The sequence below is a fragment of the Dermacentor albipictus genome, chromosome 1 (assembly GCF_038994185.2).
Source record: "Dermacentor albipictus isolate Rhodes 1998 colony chromosome 1, USDA_Dalb.pri_finalv2, whole genome shotgun sequence".
Taxonomy (NCBI): domain Eukaryota; kingdom Metazoa; phylum Arthropoda; class Arachnida; order Ixodida; family Ixodidae; genus Dermacentor; species Dermacentor albipictus.
The window spans coordinates 113293738-113307311 of record NC_091821.1 but is presented as its reverse complement, the minus strand read 5'-3'; the positions used below and the strand labels follow the sequence as shown (position 1 = coordinate 113307311).

General features: G+C 46.8%; 1 protein-coding gene across 12 annotated transcripts in view; it reads left to right on the top strand.

Moving 5' to 3' along the window:
- LOC139049454 (tachykinin-like peptides receptor 99D) overlaps positions 1-13574 on the top strand; it is an 880050-nt gene that overhangs the window by 855061 nt on the left and 11415 nt on the right. For all 12 annotated transcript variants that reach the window (XM_070524895.1, XM_070524903.1, XM_070524896.1 and 9 more), the window contains one exon: positions 1445-1641. In XM_070524895.1, coding sequence (XP_070380996.1) covers positions 1445-1641 — 197 coding nt within the window. The remainder of the gene's footprint in view (positions 1-1444; positions 1642-13574) is intronic.

The following is a 13574-nucleotide window of genomic DNA, read 5'->3' as shown; positions in this document are numbered from 1 at the left end:
CCACAGGTGTTGGGACGGCGGCGCGCACCCCAGGCACGTGTCAGCGGACAAAGCCTATACTGCAAGTGGCGCCCCGTACACCCGTGCTCCAGCTCTCTCTCTCGCTCGCGCGCCCGTCTTCGAAGCAGAGAACGTATGCGCATAGTGATGAGTGCACCCGCGCCGTGTTGTGGCTCGCCTCTTTTTTTGTTTTTTTCACCGTGTACACTTTCCGTCACTGACAACCTGACAAGCTGTCCGTAAGTGCGCGACACCGGCTGACTTCTTTTTTCTTGGTGTTATTTTATCGACTTATTTTTCATTTTGTTGTATTCATACTGTGCACGGCACATTTCGAGTTGCCTCCATTCATCCGCGCCTCCTCATTTTTTTTTTTCGCACGCGCTTTGTTCTTTTGAACTCAGTCGGCGACCACTGAGTCTTGAGGACATCTCAAGCAAAGCGGAAACAATGAATCTGAACAGCGTTTTCCCGGCTGCTTTACATTCGGAGAACGTTTTCCCGCGTGACATGCGCGATTGTGTTGTTCAGTGTGCGCCTCAGGGACGCAATCTCACCAAGGAAAAAAAAATGTGGCAAGGGGAAAGGTTTGGGCGCGGCTCAGCGAAAATGAACTCGCGGCGACAAATTTCTGTCACCGTTGCACGGAAAATAGACAACCTTCTTACGTAAACATGATCAAGCTGTGCGCACAAACCTATCGGACGTGTTCGAAACTCACACTTGTCCCGTTATCTTTAGGTGGTTTAGCGTGCATTATATGTCGCCGCTATGCATCTTCAATGTTATACTCACCCGGACAGCATGCAGAAAGCAGTATACGCTTGAACGACAGTTTTATTGTGCCCCGTTGAAGGAGAAGCGGATGGAATACGAAGAGGGATGCCAGGATTCGCTTTCAAGGGGCCATAACGGCTCAGCGACTTCATCCGCAACATAAAAGTACTTAACAAAACTAACTTTTCAGCGCTAACGCAAATTGGCACATATTCCCATGCAAGGTTCAATTTCGCTCGTCACGAATATCGCTTGCTTCAAAATTAATTCAGTGAGTTTATTCTGCTTCTTCTTTTCCTTCTTTCCTTCTTGTTATTGCTCACGCTTGTTTAACGAGAAAGCTTGCTCTTAAAGATATAAGTACGTAATAAGCAGGCGTGTATTCACTGGAAACCACGCGTTTATACCGTCGCAGTATAGTATCTCGCTGTGCGGCCGTTCTCGATGCGCTTTTCTGAATGCGCCGATTCTGAGACACAAATCATTTCTCCTGTTCCGACCAATGCTTGCCTGCAACCAGTGCCTGCAGGTCTTAGGCATCGGCAGATTTCGCTTGTGCGGCACACCAATTACTTGTGACGTTCTCTTCCCGCTTTCTGTGAGCTTCCGCTGTGCACTTTCTTCTTTTCAAATGCCCACTTCTTTTTCCCTCGCTCACCTCTTGCAGATTGTGAAGATGATGATCGTGGTGGTGGTAATTTTCGCCGTCTGCTGGCTGCCGTACCACGTGTACTTCCTGGCCACGCACCACCACCCGGAGATCACTCAGTCTGACTACATCCAGCATGTCTACCTGGCCATCTACTGGCTCGCCATGTCCAACTCCATGTACAACCCCATCATCTACTGCTGGATGAACAGCAGGTACATTCGAGACAGTTCAGTGCAACCTTACTTTCTAGCCAAACCTTCCAAAGAGATACAGGGGTCAAACGTTAGCCTAAGAGCTTAAGGAAGAACCGGGGTCTGTTATATACGCCAAAGAGTGCATGCGCCGTATTTCAATTCATAAATTCATATATATATATATATATATATATATATATATATAAATTCATATACGAGAGTACATTGCCGTATTTTTTTTACAAAAGCATAAAACTACTAACGAGCAACATAATTTGCGAAAGCGGCATACACAAACGCATTACTGCACCACGGAACCGTTCCTCTGGGGTGTCAAGTCGAAAAACACAATACGGGAAAGTCAGACAAAGCAGGCAGTTGGGAACAACGTAAGTGCGCCGCGGCACGAAAAAACGAGGAGCAAAAAAAATGAATACGAGGCCTGCGACGTATGCGTCATGCGAGAACGCGGGAAAGAATTTCGCTTGCGGAGGCTAGAGGGGCGAAGCGGAGAGAGCGTCTAGCTTGGCAGTGGAGCTCGCCTTCTGAAATCATGGGTTCGTGGCACTGAAATATTTCTATCTCGGCTATTAATGAGCCGATTTCAAAAATATTCGTGGAAGAACGCTCCCTAGAGGACACGTAACAATTTCCAGCGTATAACCAAAATTTTCTATGGGGCTTGGAGGGGCCCTTTAATGGCAAACCAAAATAGGGTTGTTGCAACACCGCCTTCGAGTCCGTGAGGAGTAGGATATCTCGTGCAGGCAGAATCTTTAGCTTTAGCAGCCACACCATCGACAACTGTTGATGAGGTCACGTGGTCCAACCGGCCAGACTGTGTACCTCTCAAAGATGGTAGACAAAGCGCAGCGCTCTGCGTCCGCTTTGAGGGAACCATTTGTGTACGCCTGGATGTTATTCTGGTAACTATAGTCGTCAAGTGCCCCAGAACGATGAACTTGGCTTCTACAGATGAAACAGTGGTCTTTCAATGCAGTCTCGGTACGCGTAAGCTACAGGTAATATCTTCAAATGCCCAGGGTGGGTCTATCTTTTGCCTTTCTCTCGCAAGCAGCGCAATGTGAATGTTTCCTGGCACCTATACGTTCGAAAAAGGCTTTGCGGGGGGGGGGGGGGGGGGAGAGATTCATTTATCATAGCAATTGACTCAAGAGAGCCTGAGACGCCTGAATCTAGAGTGGGCACGGCTCAGCTTCGTACACCCTTTTTTTCGAAGCTTGCTGAGGAACTCCTAGATATGGTCGAATGCCTTTCCTGTGCATTGCTTCTAGGTGCTCGTACTGGCTGACCGATTGCGACAGTAGAGGAATCTGGTAAAGTATCCTACTGGTAACTAACACTGAATGTAACTATAGCATAGACGTCGGGTGGTTGCCCCAGCGTATATACCAGCTACGGGCAGAAGGAAATTGATCCTCTGTGATGATGGCGTAGCAATATTCTTAACAGCCTGACGACATTCTAGCCTACGGTCCATTGTGATGCCCAGAAATCGAACACTTATTGAATACCATGAAGCGCGTCGGCATTTCCATGAAGCTGGCTAAATAATATCATGCCGTCGTCAAGGCATTCGCTGTTCCCTGAAATGAAGTTCACTGCCAGCTAGCTTACTAAACGGGAATCGTGACGCGCATTCCAGCTGGAAATTTTTACAAGGCACAATAGCCTTGGTCAGGTGTGTCACTCTGTAACATACGTCCGCCGCGGTGGCTCACTGTGACCACGCTGTTCTGTTGCATGGCACAAGGAGGTGGGTTCGATTGCTGGTTACGGTAGTCCCATTAGGGCGAAATGCAAAAAAAGAATGCTCGCCTGCCGAGCTCCAAAATAAATCTGCAGCATCCTCTCCTCCTTTAGTGTCTCGCATATTTAATTGCGTTGCTTTGGGGCATCTAGAACAGTGAATCACTTGATGAATATCTACAACATAAGCATATGCCTAAAAAGAGGATGCTTAAAGGTTTATTAACTGAAAGCCCTAATTATCTAATTTATCATTGTGACCTGTCTTGCAAATTATTTCCCTCTCTCCATATTTAAATACGTAATTGCAACAGCTGCAGTGGGCTTTCTTTTTAAATATATTTGTCCAGCAATAAATGCTTATGTTAGCTCAAGCACCTTGCATGCTTCCATGCACACATCCACACCTGTTTTTATACATCTATTGGAAATAGTTGTGCCTTGTTAGTTCATTAGTCTATATTGTTTGTGCACTCAGTATGATAAACGGCTATAGCAGGCTCACTTCCTGCTTTACGCAACACATTCCGAAGTTATCTTTTGCCGTACTTTTGTATGTTACAACCATGTTGTGTGTTTCCTTGTGCGACTGCTTTCCATTTACAAACGTTTCACAGCGGGAAAGAAAATATTCCCAACATATTCATCAAGCCCAACAAGATTGGATGATGTTTCTAAACATAGCACTAAAAGATGACATCATCATCATCATCATGAGCAGCAGCAGCAGCAACAGCCTATTTTATGTACACTGCAGGACGAAAACCCCTCCCTCCAATCTCCAATTACTCCTGTCCTGCGCCAACTGGTTCCAACTAGCGCCCGCGAATTTCGTAATTTAATCGCCCCACTTAGTCTTCTGCCGTCCTCAACTGCGCTTTCTTGGCGCCCATTCTGTAACCCTAATGGTCCGTCGGTTATCTAACCTGCGCATTACATGACCTGCCTAGCTCCATTTTTACCTCTTAATGTCAATCAGAATATCGGCTATAGCCGTTTGCTCTCTGATCCTAACCGCTGTCTTTCTGTCTCTTAACGTTATGCCTAGCATTCTTCATCGCTCTTTGCGCGGTCCTTTACTTGTTCTCAAGCTTCTTTCTCAGTCTCCAGGACTCTGCCCCATATGTCAACACCGGTAAAATGCACTAATTGTACGCCTTCCTTTTCAATGATAATGGTAAGCTTCTAGTCAGGAGCTGACAATGTCTGCCGTATGTGCTCCAACCCATTTTTATTCTTCTGTGAATTTCCTTCGCATGATCAAGGTTCCCTGTGAGTAATTGGCCTAGGTAAACGTACTCCTTCACAGACTCTAGAGGCTGACTATTATCCTTCAACCCCACTCTTAACACTCTCTCTGTTAAGGTCCTCAATCATTTGTTGTGAGTCGTCTCCAGTGTTGCTGAAGAGGACAATGTCATCTGCCAACCAAAGGTTCCTTATTAATTCACCGTCGATCATTACGCCTAAGCCTTCCCAGTTTCTTCCAAGCACGGAGTGAATAGCGTTGAAGAGATTGTGTCTCCTTGTCTGACCCCTTTCTTTATAGGTATCTTCCTACTTTTTTTGTGTGTAGGACTTTCACTCCCCTTCCCTCTTCCCCGGTGCAGAGTAGCTGACTAGAGCGCACTAGCTCGGGTTGACCTCTCTGTCTTTCCTATCAATAAATTCTATTCAATTAAAAAAATTGGATAGGATTAAGGTAGCTCTGGAATCTCTGCAGATATTTTCCACGCTATTTACGTAAGCGGCCTGTACTCCTTGATTACGTAATCCCTCTATGGCTGCTGGTATCTCTATTCAATCAAATGCTTTTTCCTAAAGAGTTTCCTACAAAAATTACTAGAGGGAACTCTGGCGCTAGTTTCTATGGGAGCTGCAATGGGAGTGGTTGTACCAGCATGGGAATTATGGGAAGTACACGGATTTGCCTAAACTTCGTCCTTTCGGCTTCAAACGGCTTTCTGACTTTGTAAACTCATCGTTTTCAACAGTGTATTGCGTAAGAAATGATTAAATGAACATCATTAAAATTGTTCGACGACAGGATTCTAACACAGGAACTCTAGCACACAAGCCTGATATTGAAATCATTAAGCCACGGAGGCATGTATCGACACGAATGAAACGCCCCTATCGCGGGCATGCCAGTGTCGTGAGACGCTTGCCGCGTTTCGAATTGGCCACCGGGGCAAGTTCAATCGTTGCAATTAATAGCAATCGTGCGTGTTCCCGGCGTCTTCTGCACTTCGAAGAGTATAGATTGCTCTAAAATTTACGACAATAAGATTGATATGGCGTAATATACAAAGCCACAACAACGTATGAATTCACAAGCACGAAGATCAGGCAAATCCATGTATTTCCCATAATTCCCATGGTGGTGCAACGACTGCAGTGCCAGAGTGCCCTCTAGTAATTTTTGTAGGAAACTCTATGATACAGACAGGCTTATTGTACTCTGCGGATTTCTCGATTACCTGATTAATGACATGGATGTGATCCATTGTAGGGTATCCCTTCCTGAAGCCAGCATGTTCCTTTGGTTGACTCAAGTCCACTGTTGACGTTATTCTATTGCAAACTATCTTGGTGAATATTTTATATAATACTGGGAGTAAACTAATGGGCCTATAATTTTCAATTCTTTGACGTCTCCCTTTTTGTGGATTAGTAAAATGTTTGCATTCTTCCAGTTTTCTGGGACCCTTGAAGTCGATAGACACTTACTATAGAGAGCCGCCAGTTTTTCAAACATTATGTCTCCTCCATCTTTGATTAAATCGACTGTTATTCCATCTTCTCCTGCAGCTTTTTCCCCGTTTAATGTCTTGCAAGGCCCTTCTGAACTCATCCCTAGTTATAGAAGGAGTCTCTGCAGCCTGTTCATTACTGCTTCGAATTGAGGTATCCTGACTCCTCTGGGTATACTGTACAGGTCAGTACAGAATTCTTCCGCTGCTTCTACTACACCTACGAGATTGCTGATGATATTACCCTGATTGTCTTTCAGTGCATACATCTTGGTTTCTCCTATGCCAATTAAGTTTCCTTCTCACTGATTTCAGGCTGCGTCTATTTCTTACTGCTTCTTCAGTCTTTTTCGAGTTATAATTTCGAATATCACTTATTTTCGGCTTGTTGATCAGTTTTGACAGTTCCTCGAATTTTATCTTATCTATTGAGTTGGACGCTTTCGTTCTTTGTCGTTTCTTTATTAAGTCCTTTGTTACTCGGAAGAGCTTGCCTACTGGTTGCCTTGGTGCCTTGCCTCCCACTTCAATTGCTGCCTCTGAAGCCACCCTAGTCACGGTTTCATTCATTTCCACTATGTCATCTTCATCTCTCTGTTCTAAGGCTGCATATTTGTTTACAAGTGCCAGCCTGAATTTACCTGCCTTTATCCTTACTGCCTCTAGGTTGACCTGTTTCTTCTTGGCCAATTTTGCTCTTTCTCTATTCAAATTGAGGTGAATCCTAGCCCTCACTAACCTATGATCACTGCACTTTACCCTACCTAACGCTTCTACCTCCTGCACTATGCTGGGATCAGCAGAAAGTATGAAACCAATTTCATTTCTTGTTTCACCATAAGAGCTTTTCCAGGTACACTTTCTGTTGCTACGCTTCCTGATGAAGGTGTTCGTCTTTCACAGCTCATTCCTTTTCGCGAATTCCAGCAACATCTCTATCCCTGAGGGTTAGAATCCACGCCGTAGTTGCCAATAGCTTGTTCACCCGCCTGCGTTTCCCCCATTTTTACATTGAAGTCGCCCATTACAACAGCATACTGAGTTTGCACTTTTCTCATCGCTAATTCAACATTTTCGTAAAACGGATCTAGTTCATCATCATCGCGACTGGTTGTTGGAGCGTAGGCTTGTACCACCTTTAATCTATACCTCTTATTAAGTTTGATTACGACTACTGCTACCCTCTCATTAATGCTGTAGAATTCGCTACTGTTGCCCGCTATGCCCTTATAGATTAGGAATCCTACTCCGTACTGCTACTTATCTGGGAGACCTCGATAACAGAGGACATGGCCATTAGTCAGCACTGCATAAGCCTCACCTGTTCTTCTAATCTCACTGAAGTGACATTTGACGTTAAGTGGCGAGTCATGTGCTGTGGCTCTGGCGCGTGGCATGTCTTCGGCAGTGCTGGCCACACCTCACTTGATGAAGCAGGAATAGCAGGGCCGCTTTTATCGTTGACATTCGTGCTGTTACTGGAGACAGATGGAACAGGAGGTGGCGTTGCCGGACGAGACTTTTCCCTTGAACCGAAAGAGGATGTCGTAGACTTTCGTTTCCGAGAGTGGTGTCGCCTTATCGCTGCAGAAGCGATATCACTTCAGTTGACCAAGTGCGAGACAAGGATTCACAAGTGATTGCTATGCTCAAATCCCTCACGAATGTCATGCGTCTACTACTGACAAACATGGACACTCCGGCTGCTCGTAGCGCACTGCAAGTACTGGACGCGCTGACTCCAGTACTTGAAAGCATCGCATAGCACCATGGCCCGCCCCTCGCTGCCCTTCCACAAGGAAGTCAAGCAAGCATCCTTACTGCAGTGGAATGCCCGTGGTCTCAAATCGAGAATTTCAGATTTCAGACACTACGTTTTCGAAAACCGATTTCCCATACTTGTGATTTGCGAACCGAACGTGCAGAATGTTATACGCATTTCTGGCTATGAGGCATTCATGTCCTCTACCTGTGGTGCTGCAAGCAAGGTAATTGTATATATTAGATGTGATCTGACATACGTGTTGCACCGAGTCCCGCCGCACGACGACAACCAGTACGTTTGTTTAATTGTGAAAACGAACAAGTTTACATTCACACTCGTTGCTGTTTACCTTGCTCCTTCACGCGGATTCGACTCTAAACGACTGCACGACGTGCTATCAGCGACACCCCACCCTACGATTCTCACCGGAGATTTTAATGCTCACCATCCGCTTTGGGGGAGCTTGAAGATGGACTCCAGGGGAAGGAGACTAGCATCCTTTGCCACACAGCACGACCTTCACTGCCTCAATGATGGTAGCCCAACATATTTACGCGGGCTTACATACAGCAGCTGCCTAGACTTGACCCTGGTTTCTCGGCGTCTTGAAGGAAACGTGCAATGGTTTCCAGACATCGAATCCCGTGGAAGCGACCACATTCCGACGTACCTGAAGATCAAGGGACTATTTAAATGCCCCTCCACGACACTCCGGAGAATTGACTGGTCGGCGTTTCGGTCGCACATGGAGGAAGTATGTCAACAAGGGAACCATTCAAGTCTGGAAATCGAAATTCAAAAAGCCATGCAAGATACTACGCGTACTTTTCAGCCTTTCCCGAAATACGAAGAATTTGAAGCCGAACTGCAGCGACTACGAGCAGTTCGCCGGCGGGCTGAAAGAAGATACAGGAGAACCAAATCCATCCATGATCTCAGAGAGGCAAGGCGGATGCAAAAGAAGATTCAACGCCGCATTGATGCACTTCAATCTCAAAGATGGAAACGTTTCTGCGAGTCGTTGGATCCACGTCAGCGATTATCTCAGATATGGAGAACTGTGCGTGGACTTCGTGTATCACCGCAACAGTGTGTTCCTTTTAAGTCCCTCGCTTTGCAACAAGGTCGCAGCGAAATAGACGTTGCCGAAGAATTTTGCTCAAGACTTGCCAGCTCGCAGCCTGAACGCGCCCTTACACCATGTGCCACTCCTGTGCCACGGGACTCCCGCATGGATGTAATGTTTTCGGTGGAGGAGCTCGAAGCGGCACTAGCGACTTGCAGGCGCTCTTCGTCACCTGGGCCGGACGGCGTTACCTATGCGGCGCTCGCCAATCTTGGGCAGAATGCACGCCTCATGCTGCTAAACCTTTACAACGAGTCTTGGCGCAACGGTTTGGTTCCACGTGAATGGAAATGCAGCCGCTTGGTTCCACTTCTCAAACCTGGTAAATCACCGTTAAACTTGTCATCGTACCGCCCCATCGCTCTGGCCAGCTGCATAGGGAAAATAATGGAACGAATGATTTTGACGCGCCTGGAATGGTACCTCGAAAGTTACAACGTGTACCCAGATGCTATGGCTGGCTTCCGGCGTGGGCGCTCATCGATAGATAATGTCATCGATTTGGTCGCGTATGTTCAACATCAAAAACGGATGAAACGACTCACTGCGGCACTATTCCTTGACATAAAAGGCGCCTATGACAATGTAGCACATTATGCCATTATAGAGGCTCTGATTAAAGCAGGAATCGGTGGCCGCACTTTTCAGTGGCTGTGCAGTTATTTGACTGACAGGCATTTCTTCGTGATGACCGAGGAAGGCGCCACGACTCAACACCAAACGTTCTGTGGAGTACCGCAAGGCGGAGTGTTGAGCCCGACGCTATTCAACCTAGTGCTCGTTGGCCTAGTCAGATGCTTGCCCAACACAGTTCAAGTATCAATCTATGCCGACGACATCTGCATTTGGGCGTCTGCTGTAACACGACTGCAGGTACGAGCACGGCTACAAAAGGCAGCTACCTTAACATCACTGTACTTGCGAAAACAGAACTTAGAGCTGTCTTCAGAGAAATGCTGCCTAGTTACTTTCACTCGGAAGGCAATGAAGCGTTATTCTGTAAGTGTCAACGGACAAGCAGTTGCAAATGCACGTAAACACCGCTTTTTAGGGGTAATTATCGACCGCGACCTATCATGGAGCCCGCACGTTTCGTACCTAAAGAAGAGGTTGCTGACAATAATACATCTCCTCAAGTTTCTCGGCGGAAAGTCATGGGGCACATCGGTGCGATCAATGCTGCAGCTTTATAACGCCTTGTTCCTCGGCTTCGCAAGATACAGCCTCCCTGTGCTTGGAAACACCTGCAAAACAAACCTGCGTGTACTCCAGGGACTACGAGCTCAAGCCCTAAGGACGTGTCTCGGCCTTCCGAGGTGTGCGTCTACAGCGGCAACGATTGTCATAGCTCGCGATCACCCAATAACAACGTACGTGGTAACCGACGCTCTCAGAGCGCATATTCGCCACGTTGCCCGACTACCTTCTCACCACCTTGCCGCTCTACCCGCAGAAAGGCCACACGCAGCTATCAGTCGTATGATTGTTGCCAATCGCAGCTCATTGCCAATTAACTACATGCCTGCAGCAAGACCATCCACACCTTTATGGTGCCTGCACAGACCTGAAGTACGCCTCACCATCCCAGGAATCTCTAAAAAGGCTAACATGCCGTCGTTTGCCCTGAAGCAGGCCACATTACAACTTATACATGAGGTGCACAGCGGCCGCGTGCACGTTTACATCGATGGCTCAGTCACATCTGCAAGTTCAGCTGCTGCTGTGGTGATACCAACAAGATCCATCGAAATACAGCTAAAAACGTCGCATGTATCATCAACGACAGCTGCTGAACTGGTAGCCTTGCGTGCGGCTCTCCATTTCATTCAGGAGGAACCACCGCATGCATGGTCAGTCTTCTGTGATTCCAAGGCAGCCCTACAGAGTGTACTCTCAGCACTGCGCCATGGATCACATGAACAGCTCGTCGCAGAGATCAGAGAAGTACACCATCGCATAGTTGACGAAGGACATGATATCATATATCAGTGGTTGCCTAGTCACTGTGGCATACACGGCAATGATCGAGCAGACGCAGCTGCCCGATCTGCCCATGACGGCGTCAGGTGCGTTGCCATTCCACTTTCGAGAGCCGACGCAGCGAAAAAACTTGCCGTACTGGCAAACGACCTGACATTAGCTCAGTGGAATTCATCCAATTTCACAAGTGCACGACTTCATACCCTGGACCCTACTTTACAACTCCGTATTCCGCCCGAGCTTCCACGACGCGACTGTACCCTTCTGGTTCGTCTATGGCTTGGAGTAGCATTTTCAAATGCGTACTCGTTTCTTATCGGAATGTCCGACAACCCACTTTGTGACTTCTGCGGGTGCAATGAAACAATCGCGCACCTTCTTTGTGAGTGCTCTCGTTTCAACCCGCAAAGAGCAGTCCTCTCAGCCACCCTAGACAAACTGGACAAGCGCCCACTGTCAGAAAACAAGATTCTTGGACACTGGCCTACGCGAACATCAGCGCGATCGGCCATGAAGGCGCTGCTGCGGTATTTAAAAGACACTGGACTTTCTGACAGATTGTGACTTCACTGTGTGACTCAGGATTGTACGGTGCACTGCATCACAGTAGGAACGCGTTTGCGGGCTGCGTGACAGTGCCCACAGACACAGTTTGTGTGTACGTGCGTGTGTGTGTAGTTTCGTTTTTTTTTTTAAATCCTTCTCCCTCTCACCTATCGCTTCCCCTTTCCCCTCCCCCAGTACAGGGTAGCCAACCGGAGATAATCTCTGGTTAACCTCCCTGTCTTTCCTTTGCCTTTCTCTCTCTCTCTCTCTCTCTAATCTCACTAAGACCGATGATGTCCTAAACAATGTCTGATAGTTCCTCAAAGAGTCCTGCTAAGCTAGCCCCACTCGACAGAGTTCGGGTGTTAAAGGTTGACAGGGTCAGTTTCCGTTGGCGGCCTGTCCGGGTCCAGAGATTCTTAGCACTCTCTGCTGCATTACGGGTCTGACCACCGCTTTGGTCAGGTGCTCCGCAGCTGCTGGAGACTGAGGGCCATGGGTTAATTGTAGGAATCATGAGGGAGGTAGTGGCCGAATACTGCACTATCAGGAAGGCCAATGCCTGTACTGGTGAGGGAGTGTCTTTGTTGAAGCTTAGTGGGCCTTCCTAATTTGGTTGTACCTGAGTTAGTAAAGCCCTACTAGTTTGCGGTGTCCGGCGCCACTCCAAGCCTGGAGATGTAATTCAATGGAGGAGGAGAAATTCGAGCTCACCATCCTCAGATTAAAAAAAAATCTATACGAGGATTCGAACTTCCGACTATGGCATCCGACATAGCTCAGTCAAGTAATCCTGTAGGCGGCGTGGCTACCTTATCGCAGAGAAGTCCAGCCCAGAGGGCTTTACGTGCATAAGAGATCCCTTCATTTACATGACCCATTTACATGACCCGTGTAAATGTTTTAAGAGATCCCTTGATTTACATGGCAAACGGAAATACGCAAGAACGAATAAGCGCAAATGTAGACGAAAGGAATGGACGCAAATACGACCATTCCTACATGATGAAAGTATGTGCGTTAACTTTACAAGTAGTGTCGCAGCGTGCTTTTTCCTATTCTTTGCGTGGATACTGTAAAGCCTTCTCATCACTTTTCTCTGTCCCTTTTGTGCGGAAATTTTGCATCATCAAAGAAAGCCCTTTTCGGCAGCGCGCCTCGTAAGTTGCTGTGGATAAATTCTTGAACAATTTTAGTGTTACGGAGTGTACAGTGCTAGCATCTATTCAATAGGTTCCCCGAATACGTTTGCGAGATCTTTATAAGCAAATGTCTATGTATGTAGGCTTACAAAGAAAAAAAATCTCGCTTTTTTTTAACGTCATCGCGGCATGCATACAGATGTTATGAATGTGTATAGGCGTTATATCTTCTATCCTTGTCACAAGAAAGTATGCGCAAGTTATGTCAGTAGTGTGTATCTACGGTCTTTTTCGTAAATCTATCTTGCCGAAGAGATCCCTTTATTTATTCGCCATCGGTGGGTTTTGCTGATCGCCATAGGTTGCTCGATATAGTGTCAATTCTCAATGGTCCTTACATCGTGGTTCCGGAATCTCACGTCCGCATGCGGCCATGAACGCGCCTTGGTACACGATATATTCTCGGCGAAATCGAACAGCACTTAAGTACGTGTGCGAACAGAAATGAAGGAAAAGAAAGAAGGTTTCAACGCTTACCGAGAAGCCCCGAGTCGTGCGTACGCGGAGATGCACCCGTCCGCTTATTGACGTGTCTGCATGCCTGTGGCCGTCTTTTTGCCTAAAAGACGACACACAGTATAAAAAAGAAAATCGACTTGTTTGCACTATTTTTCTTCATTCTGTGTATCCGTTTCCTTTTCTTTCTTTTTTTTCTGACATTATTTTCTCAGCCCAACCATTTTAGCCTGTTCTCGAGAATCATGTCCAGCAGTGCCATTTCAATTGTCCAATGCTTTCCTCACACCTGTACTTAAAAATAGAGGTATCCGTGATAGCGCTAGATTGTTACAAGGTTGATTCGCAGCAGC